Consider the following 20,349-nt stretch of genomic DNA (forward strand, 5'->3'; position numbering starts at 1 on the left):
TAAAATATTCATACCCAGAGCGATATCAGTAAATTAACTTTTTGAGGTGGGTTTGACAGGGTAACATAAAAAGTGTGTAAAAGGTCGCTCATAGTGTTGTATCTACAGAAAACTGCCACCAGAATTTAGAGCCCCCCTTGTCTTTTAGATGCTTTAAAGCAACTTTCTGCTATATGGCCAATAAATTTACTGTTTTGGTTCACTTTCACTGCTCTAATTGCAAGAAGTGAAAAAACTGACTTGGTAGAGACCAAAAAAGAGGTAAAAGAAGGTGAATATTGGACTTACATTTGCAAAAGTGGACAGAAACATTATTCCAAATGAATGCTCATGTTATTCTGTTGACACCTGGATGAGTAAATGAGCAACTGTTTGCTACCAGGTTTGCCAACCTAAAAGGTGCTGAAATGCCGAAGCTGTGATCACGAGCTGTGTCCAAAAAACGTTATTCTAGGTTTAAAGTTGAAATTTGAAAGAAATGGCCAGAATTCAGAGGTAACTCCAAAATTGTTGGGGGCAGCATAACTGCTTCATACTGCTTACTAGCAGCAATAGCTTCTCTTTGCTGTAGCTATCTGTAGTGTTAAGCTGCAGATAGCAAGTAGCTCAGTTAGCCTTGGAGTCTGCCTGCACCACAACCCTGGGTGATGGGGGAGTCACAGTGGGCAAAAGGGCTCAGTCACGACGACTGGACACCAGGCTAGGACTGAACACAGCACATGAGACTGACGGATGCCAGTTCACAGACTGGGGTTAGAGAACGGAGGCGATTTACAGCGGCTCTGACCAGGACTAACTACAAGTATGAGAAGAAGAGGCATGAATCAGCAGAGAACAGAGAGAGATTGTGGGCAAAAACGGCATTAATTTTCACATCTTACTCTGTGAATTGTGGATTTCTAGTATGTTTCACATTAAGTTTGAAACTTGAATTCAGACATGTACAGCTGTATTTTCTTTTTTAGTAAGGGAAATAGATTTAAAAATATCTCCTTTTCTTACATTTTGTGAGTTTATTTTGTTTACCTGTTAGACTAAGTAGCAAGCTCTCTGCTTTTATCTCCCAACTGAAACTACGGAGGCTATCAAAATATCACATCTTCAGGTAAACGTCAACACTGTTGTTTCTTTCTGATACTTTTAGTTACAATTTTGAATATTTTAAACAACAATTCTGGCCCTATCTTACAAATTGCCCCAGTAAATGACCATATACTGTAGGATATATTCTGTACTATGAACACCCCAGAGGGTTGCAAGAAAAATACTTTTCTCATGGAGATAAGTAACATGTTGTGCTCCCCGAAGCTCTCAAATTTCTGCCCGTGTTTCCTGCATATATCCGGAGTTTGCTTTTATAGGTAATATCTTTTTCAACACATATTTTGCTGCGTGTCATGTTGCATAGTACAGTTTGTTTTTTACATTGCATTCAGCCATCTCTTACAAATATTGGGGAGCATCATGGGAGATGTAGATGTAAAGTTAGTGGTAGACACCAAGGATGAGGATGGAAAAGGAAGCTCAATAACTACCATATGATAGTTTAACCATAACTGGGCTGAGCTGCACTGATGTCGGAGCAACCCCAGGGGCCCACTTTAGCGTAATCCACGAAGGCTTAGCAGGCTGACAGAATCACTCAGCTACTGGCTCTGACCTGGCACTCAGCTCCCTGTGGGGCAGGGCTACACACACACACACACACACACACAGAAACACATATACACATCACTACCACCGCCAGAGAGCAGAAAAGAAAGAGAAGATCCCATGGCAAACCACAAACAAGTACGTTTGTTCTGGGCTTGTAAACATGTGTCATTTTGTAATATATTGCATGCAAGGAAGCCATAACGCGAAGATGTGATGACAGTGAGTGTGTATGTAACCAACACTAACTTAAAAGGGAGTGGAAGCACAAAGCATCAGTGTGTGGAAGAACAGCAGATCAGATGTGGAAGTGGAATAGGCCACAGTGAATGTTTACCTTTTTCATGAAAGGTCTGTGAAATCGATTAAAGCAAAAATTGATTAAAATGATGAAAAACATAATTTGGCAAGACCGTCATTCTGCATGACGCTTGAGTCAGAATAACAGATTGTGATCTTTTACTGTCCTGTGAAGGTGAATATGTTTCCACATCTGTGAGCAATAAAGTGAGATGATCTGCAGTGCGCTACTTCAGTGCTGCACACACACACACACACACACACACACCAACAGCTTTTCTGCCGTGTTTACATTTCCAGTCACAATTATATCCTCCATCCTGCTGCTTTGCAACTATATTAACTACTAAAAGCTCTGGTAGACGACTATAGCCAGTCCAGCACTGCTTAAGAACTCACTTGTGGATTGGTATAAATAATTGAACTGATCCTGACTCCTCTTCTCTAACACACACACTCATGCACACACACACAAAAGCCTCAGTCATGCACATTGAGGAATTGTGACCTATATGTATAACCTTTCTATTTTCAGCCCGAGTTGTGCCCCATTGAAACAACTTGTGGTGCGAGTGGTTTCTGGGGGGAACACTGGGATAGAGCTGGCAGTGAGGGAAGGGGGGAGCCGGTAACTCTGTGGCACCGACCCGTCTCTCTGATCCAGTCCAGACTGTTTGCGACGTCACGGTGCGGCGTCCTGCCCTCTCTCTCTAAAACACGCGACCACAATCCCAAATAGCTCTAAATGCAGCTCTGCGGAGCGCTCTCATTTTGGCCCCGTTGACGCTTTATGAGACTTTTACAGTAAGAGCCGGGGAATGGAACAAGCTCCACTCTGGTCAGGAGGGATGAGCTTTGCCAGGGCTGTTGCACTGACAGCTCATGTATTCTGTTTTCTGAGCACAAAACTGGCCTGCGCTGATCAATAGAGTGTTTGTGGAATTGTTTTCTGTTGTGACAGTTTTATGGGGCCACAAGGTAGAGTCTCATGACATATACACCAGAATTTACCCAGCCATGATGTAGAGTGGTAAAAAAAGGGGGCTAGGCCAGAGTTCAGGCTGAGGTTTTGTTTCACAGATGGTAAAATGTGGTGTTAATGTATTACATACATACAGTACGTGCAGCCTGGTATATTGCAGCTACGGTAGAATATTACTTCAGCCTTTTCAACGGCAGGAACAGAATCAACAAAATATTTATGAATCTACAAAGTTGCGGTCAGCAGATCTGGCTTCAGCAGAGCGTGGTTGCCTTATATCAACCAGCTGCTTTGTTTTAGGAAAACACAACTTGTCACGTAATCGTCCTGAAGAACCCCGGAGGAATTTTAATGCAGGGGAAGAAGAATAGAGTAAAACCACTTGATAAGCCGAGCGAACCTCAGTTTTTATCCAGCCTGTCCCATTCATCATCATAATTATCACCTTTGCATGAATACAAAAACACGCACGCACGCACAGAGATGCAACCAAGCATTTAAGGCACAGTAAATGCTTGAGTTATTTGCATATTTCAACATGATTCTTTTCGGGGAAGAAAAACTTTTCTGTAAACATTTGTTACTGTTTATTTTCTTTGAGAAAATGAGATTTAAAAAGAATGTAGCGCAAAGTGAGAAGGATGGAAGACAGGCTGCTGTTTTCTTGGATAAACTGTGAAGAGCGGATGACAAAGGGGTGCAGAGGTTTACGGCGGCTTAAAATATCTTCCGAGCGCCTCCTTCTCTAAGTGTGTGTGCACTTGCGAAGCTCTTGCGGCGAATGCTCAATTGTGTGTGTGCAAAAGCCAAAAAAAGACACCATTGTTCTCTGCAGAACAGGCGTGTAAATATTTACACAGTTGCCCGCACTATCTGTCAAACGGTAGGTGGGAGCAGAGGCAGGGGCAGGTGGAGAAAGGCCTGCCAAGTTCAGACATCCAAGCATTTCGTTTGAACATTTGGAAGTATCCGCACCTCCTCCTCCTCTGGCTGAGTGAGTTAGGTTAAGTCATACCTGTGCACCTGTGGGTTTCAGGTTGCCTAGGCCTGGTCTATCTGTACACCTGGGTTTCTGTTTATGCTACCGCTGGAGGAGTCCTGCTGGTATGAAGTCAGTCAGTCACTCTGACATCCCAAGGAGCCTCATCCAGCATGTGCAAGTAGTTTCTCACCTTCATGTGTATAAGAAATCCAGAGTTGAAAGGTCATGTCATATCTTTATAAACCCTGCTGTTGACAGAAGGTTCAAATAAAAAAAATAATGAATAAAATAAACTTTTTGGCCTATGTGACACCGATCAGAAACTTAAAAAGTTGTCATGATGTAACATATTTTGTGCAAGTGGGTGCACATGCAAGTGCGCAGACACACACATACATACACACACACACACACACACACACACACACACGGGCCAGTTGACAGGGTCACATATGGGATGTGCTCCTAAAGTCAGTATCATTTTACCAATGTAAATATTAGTCAATGTCAGGACCGTTTATACTGTAATGGCAGTCCTTCAGCTCTACTTTCCTTGAAGCACTTTCTCTGCGCTCCTCCCCCCTCCTTATTACTCCCCTCTCATCCAGCCCTCATGTAATCCCCTGTCTCTCATTACCCAATCTTCTCTCCTGTTCTCTGCATCTCCTCTTGAGCTCCAGCAGTCCCTGACAAGGCCCAGTCGTCTTCCAGACAGCCCCGTTCCCCCTGCACTAAAAAAAAATCCCCCTCTTCCTATTCTCCTGACACATTATGATTAATCATTCCATTAACTGATCCACCGTCGTTGGATCGTTGAGGGGCGCTTACGATACAACCTCAACCGTCCTCGTGAGAGACACCCAATCTTCAGGCCATCTTCCAAAGCTCTCAAGCAAACCCTCGTCGTCTTTGTTCACTGCACGCCTAAAACAGCTGTCATCCAATGTGGGTTTGACGGTCTGTCACTAAATCTGCCCAAGGGTGAGGAGACTGAATGAAGAAATGTAACCTGGTGCAGAAAAATCCTAAAATGCTGTTTTGAGTTAAAAGAAAAGGAAAAGTTACATGTTGCTGTGTGGAATCTGTGATCAAATCTTTAAGGGGATTCAGTAATGTAAATGCAGAAAGGAAAATGTTTATGCAAGAAGATTAAAGGGACCATTCACCCCAAAATCCAAAAGCTACATTCTTCTTACCTGTAGGGATATTTATCCCCTAGATTGTTTTGGTGTGAGCTGCCGAGTTGTGGAGCTATTGGCTGAAGAGATGTCTGCCTTCTCTCAAAAAAACAAAACAAAAAAAATGGAACTAGATAGCACTTGTGGAGCTAAAAATACCAAGAAATTACTTTTGAAAAACAAAAACAGCAACGTCTCTCTCCAGAAGTCATAACCCGGTTAACCCGGAACTAATCTTTCTCTACCGAAGTACAATGTATCACTGCACAGAAAGAAGTGTGCATCTACCCAGCACGTGAACGGGGTCCTGCTTGGCGGAGTACGTGTTTCGTAAGCCAGCTAAATTAGCTAGCCTCTTGTCCATGAGTAGGTGCACACTTCCTACTGCGGAGTGATACAGAGAGAATGTAGATCCTTCATGAAACTGCTCACAACAAATTCTGTGGATTATCATGAGTTATGATTTCTGGAAAGACACATAGCTGTTGAACTTTTCAGACGTATTTATTTGCCACTTTGAGCTCCTTAGCAGAGTGCCATCTAGTTCTATTGTATTGTGTCAAGAGAAGGCAGACATCTCTACAGTCAGTATCTCAAAACTCTGCAACTCACGCCAAAACAATCTTGATGGATAAATAGCACTGCAGGCAAGAGGAAAAATATGTATCTTTGATATTGGGGTGAACTGTCCCTTTAAAGAAAATGTAGTAAAAGGCACAGACATAGAACAATACTTCAATAATAATGAATACTGTGAGTAAATACTTCTCTGCTGGTTTTACATTTGATATTTATTGAAACAAAAGTAGAGCATTGAGCCAATTTGTAAAAAGTAACAAAATATCAGCTATAACACATTACATTTAACAAACCTCAAATTCATGGAGAAGCTTATAAATATACATAGTTGGATTGGTAGAAACTGTTGGTCTATTGAGAATCATCACAGGGATAGTGAGCAGTTCACTGGAGTGGTACTGGAAATCTGTGGAGACGATCAAATCTGAACATCTGTGATATATATATTTATATATACGTGTGTGTGAAGCTGAACTTGAGTGAGAAGAAAGAATCTGTGTGTCAAAACAATAAGGTGCATTTCCCTTTACAAAAACAGTGAAGAGCCGCATTAGTGACAACTAAATCTTTTTTAGAAAAAGTGACTTCAAAACTTGGGGATGACCGACTTGATATTGATCTATGATGGAGATGTTTTTCTGTTTTAAGCTTAAAAGGAGGATGTGGTTAAAGAAAATAAATACAGTTTACTGATTGGTTGGATAGACATACTATATACACAGAGCATGGAATATTTCACCACTGTAACCACAACATTGCCCATATATATTCAAACCATGTTAAGTATTGTAGAATAATGTTAAATGGATAATCTGAATTAATATGGAAAACAATGTAGGCTATAATATTGATATATTTGCTGATGCACATTAGTAAAAAAAAAACAAAAAAACAAAACAGCTGAACAGACACGTACAGACAGTTTTAAGCCTCTGTATCAAAGTGCATAATGGTGGAGGGCTTGTTGCAGCACCTGGGGAACTCTAAGGCTTCTGGGACAGCTTAATAAATGGCCCAATCCCCAAAACAGCCCTCATATTGTACCCACTGTACTCCAAGGACTCATACCAACAGTGTTCCTTACTCTATATACGTGTTGAGAGGGGACAAGTAGACTTTGGTAAGGATGTGAAGGTTGGTTAGGGACTGGACCCGTGAAAACACATCCGTACACTACAGCACACAGGTGGTCTCCTCTCAACACAGTCATTCTCAAACAACAAAACCAGGACCTCTTGGTCGACTGTGCCACAGATATCAAACTCTACTCTTGTTAGGAAATGGAAAGCCCAGTCCTATTTCGCAATCAGCGTGTCTCATCTGACAAGAAAAATGGTGTTTTCTGAAATTAAAAACAGGGTGGGAGTTGGGTGGGTGAGATTTCCAGCCAGTTTTAGGCACTCAAAGGGGTTAAAATCGGCTGGTGATGACTGGGGGCCAAAATAAAACATAACAATCTCAAAATAAATATTTCACGATACTCTCAGTTTCTGAAGACATAAGATTTTTTTTTTTAAAAAGAGTCAGTCTTTTTGCAATGGCATAATTGTTTAACTCTATAAATATAATTTATATAGTTTCTTCCATTCTCTCTCTGTGTTCAACTCTGTTGCTCCTCTGCTCATGAATACATACAGATGTATGCCCATCGTCTGCAAGCAAACACACGCAGGCAACAATCCTCTGCTCACTTGCAGACGAATTGGTCTACGATTTTGGTGCAGCGCTTGCACTTGACGTAGCAGCACCAGTGGAACTTGCAGTGGCAGCGCTCCACTATCTGGGCCTTGTACTGGTCATAACCGCGGCCGCAGCACATCAGCTCACACCCGTCCATGCCCTCCGAGGTCTTGTTGCAAAGGCGCCCCACTGTGCCCAGGGAGCCTGTGGTTTGGTTCTTCAGGCAGTAGTCTGGACTGGACTCGATGTACACCAGATCGTGGCTCGTGGGAGCGTTGTACCTGCTGTGCATCTGCACCATCTTCCCACGTGTGTTGAGCCTCATGGCAGCGGCGCTGTCGTACTTTTCCTTGAGTGCGTCGCCCACCTTACGGAAGTCAGCCAGCTGCAGCCAGCAAGTCTTCAGGCTGCAGGAGCCTGATACCCCGTGGCACTTGCAGGACACGTGGGCAAGGTCCGACACCGTCTGAGTTGAAGAGAAAAGAAATAACTATTTGATTAACCAGATGAAGAACATCTTCTTTTTATGTGGCAAACTGCAGACATGTACAAATGACACATGCTTCATATTTCTTTTTGACCTGTCTTCGTAAATATTTGCACAATGTGCTGCTCATGATCTCATTTGGCATAACTCTGCCATAAAGGACCGAATGAGCCTGTCCATGTCTCCACTGGTGCATGGAATAAACCATTGTCCAGTCATTTGTCCTACTTGAAAGAGAACAGCCTGGCAACAGATATCTGGCATTACGTTTCCTCAGAGGTGGTTTCAAGATGTTTGGAAAGGAAAAGAAATCCCAGATCTGCCTTCAATGACTCCATCTCCCAACAGATCAAAGCCTCAGGAGGGGAAAGCTAACAGAGCTGTTACACAGATGATCAGCCGGGATCTAACTGATTGACCTGGATTGTCTCACTTCCAGCTCCTCTTGTTCTTTTATCACGGGTTGGTGTCATTCTGGGGCCTGTAGTCTTATATCTTTCTGCTTTTTTCTTATCTGATTACACCTTAAGACCTTTGTTTGTGTGCATGCATATAACATCAGCGTCTTACCCTCCTTCCCGCCTCGTTATTGTGCAGATTCATCTGCAGCCGGGCGCTCTCATACGAGCCCTTGGGGTAGCTCTTCTCCCTCTCGCGCGCGTCCACAAACTCCTTGGAGAACCTGTAGCCGTAGTTGAGGTTGTCTCCACAGCCGCCCCACAGCCAGTCTCGAGGCAGGTCTTTGGGGCGAGCCGCACGGCTGCACCCACAGCTGGAGAGCTCCCCCTCTCTGCAGGCACGGCTCACCGCGTTCACCACCCCTGCTGCGCTGATGGCATACGTGAATGCTGTCTCTCGACTGCCTGCAGACACACAAACAGGAACATCACGTCAAATGAGAGTAAATGAAAGTTGCCTCAAAGTATCCCACAATGCTTCTTGAAATCAGTGTACAACTGATGGTGACTAACCAAGCATTAGCAGCTGGCTAGCTAGCAACCCCTAGGAAAGGAGTTTTTCCCTTTTTGCTCTTTTCACTTTAAGGCTGTTAAGCTACAAGTCAGACAGGTCAGCTGAAATCATTTTAATTCAGTGAATACACAACCTTCTAATACAAATATCAAAAAGTTGTAAGATAAGGTGTACGAGTTGAAATAAGGTAGACTAAAATTCTACATGGCTACATAGCCAATTTACACATGTATTAACTAAAAGGATTTGATTAAAATACAGTGAAGCAACATTACAAGGTGTTTCAGTTACAGCAGGGTAATCAGTACATTGATTTTTTTTCTTGGCAGGCACGAAAAAGGTCAAAGGAAGAGAAAGCCAAAAAAAACAAAGGTTGGTTTATAGGTCAATGTATTGGTCTACACAGTCACAAAAACAGTATATTTTATTTAGAATAATATACTGTATCTACTTACAAAAAGCCAATTTAGAAAGTAGGTGAAATAAATACTTTTAATGCTGACACATAAAACATTTAAGGCGGATATTGCAATAATTCTCACAATGATAACAATACTGTTTGACTTTAAAAGCAGTGTATATGGTTTGGCAAGGGAATCACATTCCAGTTCTGGTGTTGGACTGGTTTTTGGGCTGGTTTTATTGGCCACTGGGCTAGTTTGGTTACACAGACCTGGCAACCCATCCAAATGCATGCATCATTTGGCATAATCGTCTGCTGCATCCATTTTTGGAGCTCAAGTACAGTACGTATATTTATTTTATGCTGAATGTGTTCAACTGTCATTTCATTTTAAGAATTTGAACCGTGTTATGAGACATGATGTCATATGACAGCATTCACCAAGCGATTACAGAGCACTTCAGCCAAGAGCTGCAGGCTCCTCATCACCATTATGTTGAACGATGGAATCTGGTTTGCTGTTTTTGGGCCTCAGCCAGAGAGAAGAGAGCGCCCTCCAGTGACGGAGATTCTTCTTAACAAGCAGCTTGCCTCGCACCCAAATTCAAAGTGACAACAGCTCTTTCACTTTATCTGTCATGACAGACTCATTCTGGAGCCATTGCTCATTACATCCCACTGTTTCTACCCACAACATTTCCTCTATAGAGACAAGAGTGAGAAAAACAAAAAGAGACTATGCAGTTTTTTCTGTCACCGAATGCTCGATCCATTACTACCACCGTACAAAGCCACAGACTAGAGGAGAAAACCGAGATGAGGAGATAAGCGACTATAGAAGAAGCAGCCGACCAAACTATAAGTACGCGTGTTGACATTGAAAACTGGGGCTGCTACGAAATAAAAATGCACAGCTCATATACCTGCTGGGCCAAACCTTTAGAGAGCACGCCGTAACGACAATAACAGATGGACAGAGAGCGGGAGATGAGGGAGGCGAAACAAAAGACAACTGAAGAGATAAGTCAAGAAGAAGACATTGAAGAAAAGAACAGAAAGAGGAAAAAATGGAAAAGGAGACACATGCATGCACTTTATATCATAAAAGGCAGTAAAAGACTGACAAAGAAGTGAAAGGATGGATAAAGAAACCATTTGGAAAGGCTGAAAGATGTTCTAGAGGGGGAATCTGGCAGGAGCGGAGGTGATCACAGACGGTGGGGGATTTATTAGTTCAGTGCAACTTTTAATCCAGCCTGAGGATATTGGCCTAATAGTGGACCTGTGGATGGACAAACTGTCATCTCCCACACTGCTGCCTCCCTTCCCCCTGTACCCCATCCTGGAGCTATAGCCAAGCCAGAGGAGAGGGTCTGAACTCCAACCACGCCAGCACCCCCTGGAGCTCAGTTTTAAATCGCCAGCAGCCTCCGAATCCAGCAGACAGACAGACATATAGACAAGGTTTTCAGATAGACAGCTATAGAGGGGAGGACGTGTTTACTTGGCCAGAACGGACTCAAATGGGGGAGGAAGAAGAGGAATGGGAGAATGGCGGCTGATGAGGTTTCTATGAAGACTGATCTGTGGAAGGGGAGTCAGCAGCAGCAGAGACACTGACAGAGAATAAGCGAGAAAAGTGTGAAAACATAGACACACCTCATGCAGGATGCAGCACATCAAAGGGTCATTTCACCTATGTTACGAAAAAAACTACCGAAAAAAACATGTGTCACCTCTGGTATTCCTCCATGCTGTTACAGTTTATGATATCATCCCGATAATCATCAATATATGCTTAAAACTTTAAAATTAAAACTGCATACTGGAATCACTTTAACCTTGCAGTTTTTGAGGAACAAATATTTTTATTGCATCACAGATAGGACACACGTCTTTTTATTTTAGTGAAAACAATCAACTGTAGAATCTTAAAAAGTAATCATAAATCATAAGGTCTTCCTGCACAAATAAAGGTTAAATAAATGTGGTGGTATTTTTAAGCTTGGAATCCGCAGTAGTAACACACATCTGATTCAAGTTGTTTTTGTTGGCGATACAATGTGCAAACCATGCCTTCAGCCATGGCAACAGGCTTAGGCAATTCAAAATAAGCCAGGAAACCAATATAGGACTGTACGTCAATAAGATAGACAACTTTTTCAAGTCATTCGTTTGAGGATATTCACGATTATCAACCCATCCATAGTCTGGATTCTCGTCATCTGATCAGTTTTCAGTGGAACTGCTTTCTACCAAAAATTAAAAACGAAAAGAAAAGAAAAAAATTGTCACCGAGTGTTGACAGTGTGTTCTGTGGATTATCCAGAGTCATGAGAACAAACTTTCTGGACAGACGCGCTGCTGTTGAGTGCATTAAATGTTATTTTTAAAACCTGTGAGCACCACAAATTCCATTCATCATTAATTCCATTAAGTGCAGAAATGGATGGATGGATATCTCATAGCCTGGAGAAAGGCGTGCAATCGGAGTATGTGAGAAAAAGGTTTTATTTATATAATTTTGTTTAAGGAATTTGGGTGAACTGACCCTTTAAAGACCACCAACGTGAGCAAAACACGCACCCCTCCGCATGGTCTTACTCAAGAGGAATTTGAAAGATTCCCAAAATGTGTGCACCAGAGGCGCTGACCAGTCTCGGAAACATCAAAATGTGATCCATTCAGATTTTGGTGCTACGCAGCCGAGCCTGCTGTATCTCTGCTATAATCACAATACTGACATTGCATAGATTCATTATAATTGAGCTGGAGAGTTATGATCAATAAACGTTAAACCCACCTTTACTTTAGCCCCTGAGGTAAGCTCCCATCCAAAACAAAACTAAAACAAACCATGTCGAATGAGCCTCAGATCCAGACGTTGGATTCGCTTTTAAGAAAGGATTATAACGCTCTTAAACTTTCTGTAAGAGATCTACACACACGCGCGCACAAGTTCATATAGACAGACAGTGTAATCTCTGATAAGTGATATATTGGTGCGTACACTCGCTGCACTCTCATTCCTTGTAAATACAGGGCAGCCATACTCAGCGCCACAGTGCGCGTCTCTATGTGTGTGTGTGTGTTAAATGAGATTAGATTGTGTCCCATTCATCAGGGGAAAAGCAGCTTCTCTGCCTCCCTCCTGCTCCATGTCGGGAGCTGGTTTAGCAGGCCAAAGCCACATGTGATTTATCCAGCAACCTCACCCACCAACTATTCCCTCCACACAGCTGCTGAGAATCAGCAGCTCCATACATTTCACACACACACACACACACGCACACACACACACACACACACACAGAGGGTAAGTGAATCAGAGGGAGGGACAATGGAGAAAGAAACACACAGGATGTACAGAATTTGAATAACACTGGTGAATCTGACTGCCTACTTTTATGACACACATTGTAGTACTCCTGTGTGTTCATGTACATTTTTTCAAGACTATGTGATATTTGATACATCCTTTGCTCATTTCTTACCTATTTGCATGACCCGTCCAAAAACAGATGAGTTGTCCACAGTGCTGCAGTTCCAGCGGCGGTGTCTGAACTGGTACTGGCACTCTCTGATGCCTGTCTTGGCACCTTCGCCGATGTACTGCATGTGGTCCTGGTAGAGCTGGCACAACTTCTTCTGGCCCTGCGACAGGCCCACCAGCTGGCTGCACAGAGGCTGGGCACCAATGATGTAGGCCTCGGGGATCAGTAAAGGGTTCATGGCCAGAGACCTGGATGAGAGGCACAAGTAATGAAGTTATTTTCACTCATTATGCCATTAGGATCCAAGTATATGCAAGTTTTCAGGCCAAAGTCACAACCGACCGCTGATTTCTCCTGATAAGTTATGATGATCAGAGAAACAAGGTGCTATTATTTATTAAATGGAGTAAAACCCCGCATACACGGTCATGTGCTATTTCAGGCCAAGATCACGCAGCAACAAAGAAAAGAAGAGTCAGAGTGGAACAGGGGAATGATGAGGAAAAGTAGAGAACAGCCCACCCTAAGGCTCAATGTGGACCAAAAAAATTAATCAAAGAGAACATTATTTGTGAGTAAAAATACACTTTAAATATGTCAAAACCATAATGATTAATTATTTCTTTAAGCATGGTGGACAGAGTCATAATTTGCACAGGAAGTCAGTCAATTAAGGGAATTTGGGATTGTGGCACCATTTTGCATCTAAACAATACAAGAGGTGTTTGCTTTTGGCCCATGGCTCACCATTAAGTTTCAGTTTAGGCCGTCAAAGGGAAAAAGATTGGCCACCTCTGGAATGGAGTAAAATAAATAGCACATGAAGTAAAAGGGGCTAAAAAGAGCAAATCTGACACTTTTTTATATATTTAACTTTTTTAATGCGTCACCCTTTATAGCTAAGCAATGCCTGTCCTGACCCCTCAACACAAGTTCCCATTTCTGATTTTTTTTTTAAAGAGGCATTAGGAGGAAAAAAACCTTGTCAGAAAAGTCAGAGAAAATGTACATCATTTTGTTTGGCAGAAATGTGTTTTTCACCTCTCTCAACTTGTCATAAAGTCTTAAAGGATGGCATTTACTTAGCTGACTAAAAAAGACACTATGTCCATTTTTGCTGAGGTGCATTTGATGATGGCGGCTCCCTCACATCGACTCAGCACACCAAGTAGTTAACTCTGCGCTATGAAAGTTGCATACCTTTTTACAGAACCACAAAATTTAAGTAACAGCTCCATACATTTTGTGCAAGAGAAAGAAAAAGGAGAAAGACGGGGACAAACGCAGTAGAAGCAGAGAAGAGGAACACCAGTATGAGCATCTGGTTCCAGGCCACAGGACAATTAGAGGAGCCCATCCCTGAGCCCTAAGAGAAAGACAATTAGCCCCCAGTGTAACCTGATCGACTGGGGAAAGTCAGCAGCGGGGGAACCCAACATATACACACACCAGAAAAAAAAAAAAATTAACATACACATGCAGGCTGACACTCACACACATACAGTCGGCCGGCTCACTGCTCTGACATTCTAAATCATTCACACCTGTGTGTCCTCTCACAGAGGAAACGGAAAGACACACACAGTTTGAGCTCCAAACGCAGCTTTCCAAAGGCTCTGCGGTAACTTGTTATTTGAACTATAATGTAGTCGCCACTACACATGAGTCCACATGAGACCATTAAAATGTGTTTATCTGGACAAATCCTCTTTAAATTATTTGTTTGAATGATTATTTTCATATAATTTCACCATCACCACATGATGTCAACACCGGCTTTGATCTGCTCATTTGAAGTGAACACGGTGAGTGTGGCTTTCCTGTAAATGTTCTTCTACAAGCACTCAAGCTGCGATACACGAGCGCACAATTAGACAAAAACACAAACAGCCACAGGATGTAAAGAGCTGTGATTTGCTTTAAGTAGTGCTTCTTTGGTGCCTGGTAAACAGTATTTTCCCCTATCAGAAGCACTCAAAGTGCGGTAAGCTCAAATATAGACTTTTCTAATGGCAGCAAGACGCGTTTCTACACACACACACGCACGAACACACATGTACGCGCAGTCACACACAGTGCTCGTGTTTGCACATATTTGGACGGCGACTCATAAACCACAACTTTCTATGTTTTCTATAATATTCATAATTTTGGTTTTGGCAATATGCGAAGAAAGAAAATAAGGGAGAAAAAAGGTCTTCCTGCAAAACTAATGTGCTACAGTCAGCATGTTGTGTTGCTTCATATGTGGTGCAACTGAAGCTGAGGAGGCTTACTGAGCAAACACGCACGCACACTCACTCGCACACAAGCCTGAAAGTGAGTCTGAAACTAAGACAAATATAAACACTAACAAAATGTTCTCTAAAAATCAATATTACCCTAAATATTTGGCTTTCTTCACATCTTATTTACTCTCCTAAGGCACTGCTATTTAAAAATGTGACTCATCTAAGAGCGTAAAGGGAAGTGGCCTTTTGAAAGCTGACAATCAACATACACAATAAGACACACACAGACATGCTATACATATGGAGACAAAATGAATGCATACCACCATGAGTTGGCCTCCACCACCACCTGCATGAGGAGTGTGAGGAGTGTGAGGGCAAAGACACAGTGTCTGGAGTCCAACAGCCTGCCAAAGGGCCAGCAAACCGGCCGACACACACAGCGCAGCCCCAGGTTCATACTGCCGCTGATCTGAGGGAGGACAGAGAAAAAGGTTTCACGTCAGTCTGCCTGCCTGCCTGTGTGGTGGCTTGTCTTACACACTTTATTCTGCTTAGTACAGTGAAAACACAGAGGCAGATATCAGGGATGTCAGAATGTATGAAGGGAATGCAGGAAAAATCCTCTCTTTTACATGCAAACAGCACTGTGGATGTCAGTGTGTGTATGGGTGTGTGTGTGTGATGAGAGGCCCTAGGCCATCAGTGCCTCTACAGCAGAGCAGTCATTTGGCAGCAGGTCTGAGTGTGATTCACATAAGGCTGATAGACGTGCAGCCGGAGAAGACACAACGACCATGAAACCCCATCTAGACACATTCCTGACAGTTCACTTTACTCAGAGACAGAGAGCCCAGGAGAGTCCTACTCAGATAGTGAGTGTGTGTTTGTTACTTTGAATCTACTTCAGTCTACATATTAACTTTTAACATAAAGGTCAGAAGTAAACCGTAAAAACTGTAACTATTTTAAATGTTTTAAACGTTATTTTGTTTTAGTTTGACAATAAAATAAGATTAAAAATATGAGCTAGAATAAAACACATGATTTTGTTTTTTTGTCCTCTTTGGATCTGCAGCCCAGCTGTATCTGTTCCTTGTGACAGGGAATTCAATTTGCTCAGTTATGTTAATAAGAAACAAAAAAAATTAACAATTAAATTGCTATTTCATTATGGTTAAATTAAAACACGTTTAATCTGATTCAAAGAGAACTGGCTTTTTATACAAAACGTGTAAATAAAGAAAACATTAGATTTTTAAAAAAAAATACTTTCCTTTGCGGGAAATGTAGGCCTGTATGCTTATTTATTACGTAATTTAACAAATAACGGTTATGTCGGTCTTTAAATCATCATAATTAATTTTTATGGGCATTAATTGACTGTGGATCAGACAGAAATGAGCCACGTCAGCGGATGACAGATTATGGCCCTGGCCATACTGTGTAGGTCTTTACCCTAACGAAACATACAGGGAATTAAAAAAGGAAAAATGAATCATGCGTGGTGATATAGTTTGGTTGCTCTGACTTAAAATAATTAGCCTTGGATTTGCGAGTTAAACCGACGTGCCAGCCTTCCACTTGGGCCGTGTGTGAATTTTGGGACTGAGAGCAGCTCTAATTTGTCACGCTGCGTTATTTTCCAGGGTTGAGTCGTGCAGACCTGGGCCTGCCTAATACTCATTAAAGACCAGGCCAAGTTCACCATCACTCACCCAGCGCGCGCGCACACACACACACACACACACACGAGCATGTGCTTTGAGTTTGCGCGCCCCTGCACTAATAGTTGGTGAGGTTATGTTATGTTCCTTGTAGTTCCTCCACATAAATTAAAGCATTAATCCACAGAGGGCGGCGGTTTTACACTGATTTTTTTTTTAGTTTTTTTTTTTAAAGCAGCTAGTTGGAGCTGCTCCGCTGCTTTTAAAAATGTGTTTTAATTTACGATTATTAATTAGGTTCGACAATTAAAATTGTTGCGCCAAGCAGCGGGAGAGACTCAGCAGCAGGGGAGAGAAATGACGCACAGGACTCATCCTGCATGTTAAAGTAACTGTCATGATGCTACAGGTGCGCGCAATTATCTGACATTCCACAACTGAGTCTCAGCCAATCAGAGCAGAGAACGGTAATTATTCGTTTTAAGAAAAAAAAACAACAAAAAAACAAAACGCGAGGCTTCTCTTTTCTTTTAATTCTTTAATAGCCTCATATGTCTTCATTTCATTGGCTGCAGCAATTCAACACTGTACACTGCTTTTGTTTTTGTTTTTTTCTTAAATATGCATTCCTGCATTTGGCATCCACACGCACGCTGCGTAAATCCTGCGCTCCGTGACCCCTGGAAACGATCTGACCCGAGTGAAAAAAATTCACAAGCACTTGACTGGGTGACTGACGGCTACCTTGCAGATTTTTGTCGGCAAAAGTGGCATCAAATTGGGCAAATTTCAGGAAGAGAAATAATTAGAGCCCCGTCTGCAGGATGATAAAACACCGGGCGCTGCTCGTGCAGTGGATCATTTAGGAGGCTTTTCTTTTTCTTTTTTAAACGAGCCATGTGAAATTAAATCGATTTACATTAAACCTGAGAGCTGAAGGGGAAAAAAGTTACCTGCCGTTTATTTTAAATGAGAAAAATGTTCTTGGATTATTTAAACATTTTGGGCCTGTGTCTTTTCTTAGTTTTGGTTTTCTTTGGCCCAAACATCTCATCCATTATTATATTTAAATAAAACAGAATTCGAACGATCTGAGCAACGAATGCCTGTGAAATCTGTGAAGGAAAAAAGCATTATGGTGCAAGTTTTAATGCATGATAGGACTTTTTTAAGCGATTATATTCACAGTGTGGCCTGCCTCTTGAAACATTTGGAATTTTACGCCTGGTGACAATGAATTATTAGTTTTTTGAGGGTGTAGGTGGGCAAAAAAATATAGAATTAAATCAAGGAGGAAGTGAATAAAAAGCCCCTTTCTCACAATGCACGGCTCCGTCATTTACTGACCGAGTGAAATATTATCCGCATTTAATAGCGCAAATGAGGAGCCTCTTTTCCTGCCTGTCCTGTTGTTTAAAAAACCAGGAGAGGGAGCCAGGTACAAGGATTTGATGAGGAGAAGCAGCACAAAGAACAGTACCTGACTCTTTCATGGGGACCGTTAACAATTGACAGAGAAAGCAGATCGCTCTTTTCTCATCTACATGGCTTTAAAACATGCAACTTCTGGTTATTTTTTTTTGGCTTGATGCGTAATTTGTCCAACAGGACTCTGAAATATGGGGTCACAGTTAGAGGAGGAGGAGAGAGAGGGAGGGAGCAGCATGTTTCACACATCACATCTGTCAAGAACTTTGTCCACATCCATTTTGGAGGCAGTATTATTCCAAAAAACTAAAAAAGGTCCCACTGAAACAAGCATTTTCCACTCTGCAGGATAAACTGCGGTTGCATGGAAAAGCGAGTGAACCAGGAGACCTTTAGGCTACTCACCAGGGAGCACAGCCCGTTAGAAGTTGTAATCCACTTTCTGCAGACGATATCAAACCAATAATCCCAGTGCAGGCCAGGTGGATTTAAGATTTCCTTTTCTGCCAAGTCTGGTCGTTTTATCCGGATCTCTTGTTGGAAAGTGCTTGGTTGGGGTGGTGGGGGGGTGAAGAGAGTGTAATGCTACAAGTGAGAGTTCTTCAGGTTTGGTGTTTTGGTTAACACGGACGCCACAACAATCACTGAATGCGCTCCGTGCGCCAAACAGTTCAGAGGGCCGGGAGGAAGCAGCGGGATGTGTAAAATGTCCAAAGACAGTGTGAGGGAATGATCAGTTCCTTTAACGAATCAGTGCGTGACTTTGCGGTAACTGTTAACAACATAAAACCATCTACGGCAACCCAAAGTGCCACTGGCGGAAACGTCTGGTGTACTCTGTCGATTCTCTTCTAATTTAAAGCGGCCTACTTTTATAGTCCCTATCCAAGTAAAAAAAAAAAAAAAAAAAGATTATATCTATGTCAAACCAAAACCATGGAGGATCTCGTTCTGAGCATTAAATCCAGCCGCTAACACGCTCAGGTCATCGCGCGTTTTCACCTGCGGAAAGATCCACACGGTGATCCTCGCCACAAACGACTTGTCAATTTACCTTCCATTCTGTGCAGAAACAAAACAACAAAACGACTGTGACAATTCCTCCGCTCGAGTTAAAAGTCCTCACATGCAAAGCAAAAAAAAAAAAAAAAAAAAAAAAGTAAGTCACCCGCCTCGCAAAAAGAAAAAAGAAAAAAGAAAGAAAACAGATGCCACAATTAATCGGCTCCAGACAGTATGCTCCAAAAACTTTCCGCGCGGACTATCTCCAAACAGTGCGGCTTGGCGAGCGCGCACAGTGCCAGGGGGAGGAAAAGAGCACAGCGTGTGAACAACAGCGGCTCTGCGGAGGCTCCGAGTCTGTCGTCCTCCCGCACCGTATGTGTGCGTCTCAGTGTGCTGGAACTGCAGAAAAGTATCGCCGACGACTCTTCCCTCCTCCCTCTCTCACCTGCTCCAGTCGCCTCCTTCTCCCAAACTAGCACGCCGCGGCACGGATGCGCAGCGCAAAACCTTCAGATGGCGCATGCGCTTCACATTTCTCCTCAGATGTGCCTCTTTTTTTTTTTTTACACTCCTCGCAGTCACCCAACTTTCAAGAAGCGAGGAATTTCTGTGTAGGTAAAAAAAAAAAAAAAAAAAAAAAATGTGGAGGGAGACAGAGAGAAAGAGAGAGAAGGGCGGAACAGGCTGTAACAAAACAAGCGTCTCTATTACCTAAAATAAACTTATAAAGCACCCGAGGCTATTACCCTATCCATACCAGAGCAGAGTTAGAGATTTTCACTGGCAGCAGATCGAGTTACCACTCAAGAAAAATCAAGACAAGCAGGTCCATATCGTGTGCTTACACAGGCTGCTCTCATCACCTGAAGGCCTGGTGAGCACTACGGTCATTACGGTAATTATTATTTTATGGTACATTATCTCAAAACATGCTGCAGGAATCCTCCGGCTCACAGTTCCATATTTTTCAATGAACCCGATGATGAGTGTCAGAGGGCAAAGTGTTTAATAGTTTCACGTGTGTGTGTGTGTGTGTCACTGTAGATTTCTCCAGGTCCGCACACACTGAAGGCATTCAAGGGTGAAAGCCGTGTTATCCTCGATTGGAGGAGCTGGACAGAATTTGGTCTGGATTGAGGAAATGGAGATAGAATAACAGTCGGTAAAAGAAGTAAAACAATGCTAAAATTAATGGAATCACCTGAATGTCTGGCTGGATGCCCAAGTGAAGGCTTGCCTCAGGTGATAGAGGGAGGTGAGGAAGGGTGGAGATGGATTCAGACATTTTTATGATGCTGATCTTGTTGC

At 42.5% G+C, this 20,349-nt stretch overlaps 1 protein-coding gene across 1 annotated transcript; it reads right to left on the reverse strand.

Annotated features, from left to right (window-relative positions):
* Positions 1 to 5,868: 5,868 nt before the first annotated feature.
* wnt5a (wingless-type MMTV integration site family, member 5a) lies at positions 5,869 to 18,568 on the reverse strand. Its single transcript, XM_073471123.1, has 5 exons — positions 18,442 to 18,568; positions 15,265 to 15,413; positions 12,711 to 12,958; positions 8,412 to 8,704; positions 5,869 to 7,820 (listed from the first exon to the last, which is right to left on the reverse strand). Exons 2-5 carry the CDS (start codon positions 15,399 to 15,401, stop codon positions 7,362 to 7,364), a joined length of 1,137 nt encoding a protein of 378 aa, XP_073327224.1. The 5' UTR covers positions 15,402 to 15,413; positions 18,442 to 18,568; the 3' UTR covers positions 5,869 to 7,361.
* Between the last annotated feature and the right edge of the window lie 1,781 nt (positions 18,569 to 20,349).

Source organism: Pagrus major, chromosome 7 (genome assembly GCF_040436345.1).
Source record: "Pagrus major chromosome 7, Pma_NU_1.0".
NCBI lineage: Eukaryota > Metazoa > Chordata > Actinopteri > Spariformes > Sparidae > Pagrus > Pagrus major.

Coding starts and splice junctions, on each gene's coding strand:
- wnt5a (XM_073471123.1), bottom strand. CDS start 15,401: ATGAACCTGGGGCTGCGCTGTGTGTGTCGGCCGGTTTGCTGGCCCTTT. Junction 8,705..12,710: donor TGGACGGGTCATGCAAATAG/GTAAGAAATGAG, acceptor GTGTGTCTGCAG/GCAGTCGAGAGACAGCATTC. Junction 7,821..8,411: donor ATAACGAGGCGGGAAGGAGG/GTAAGACGCTGA, acceptor TCTTCAACTCAG/ACGGTGTCGGACCTTGCCCA.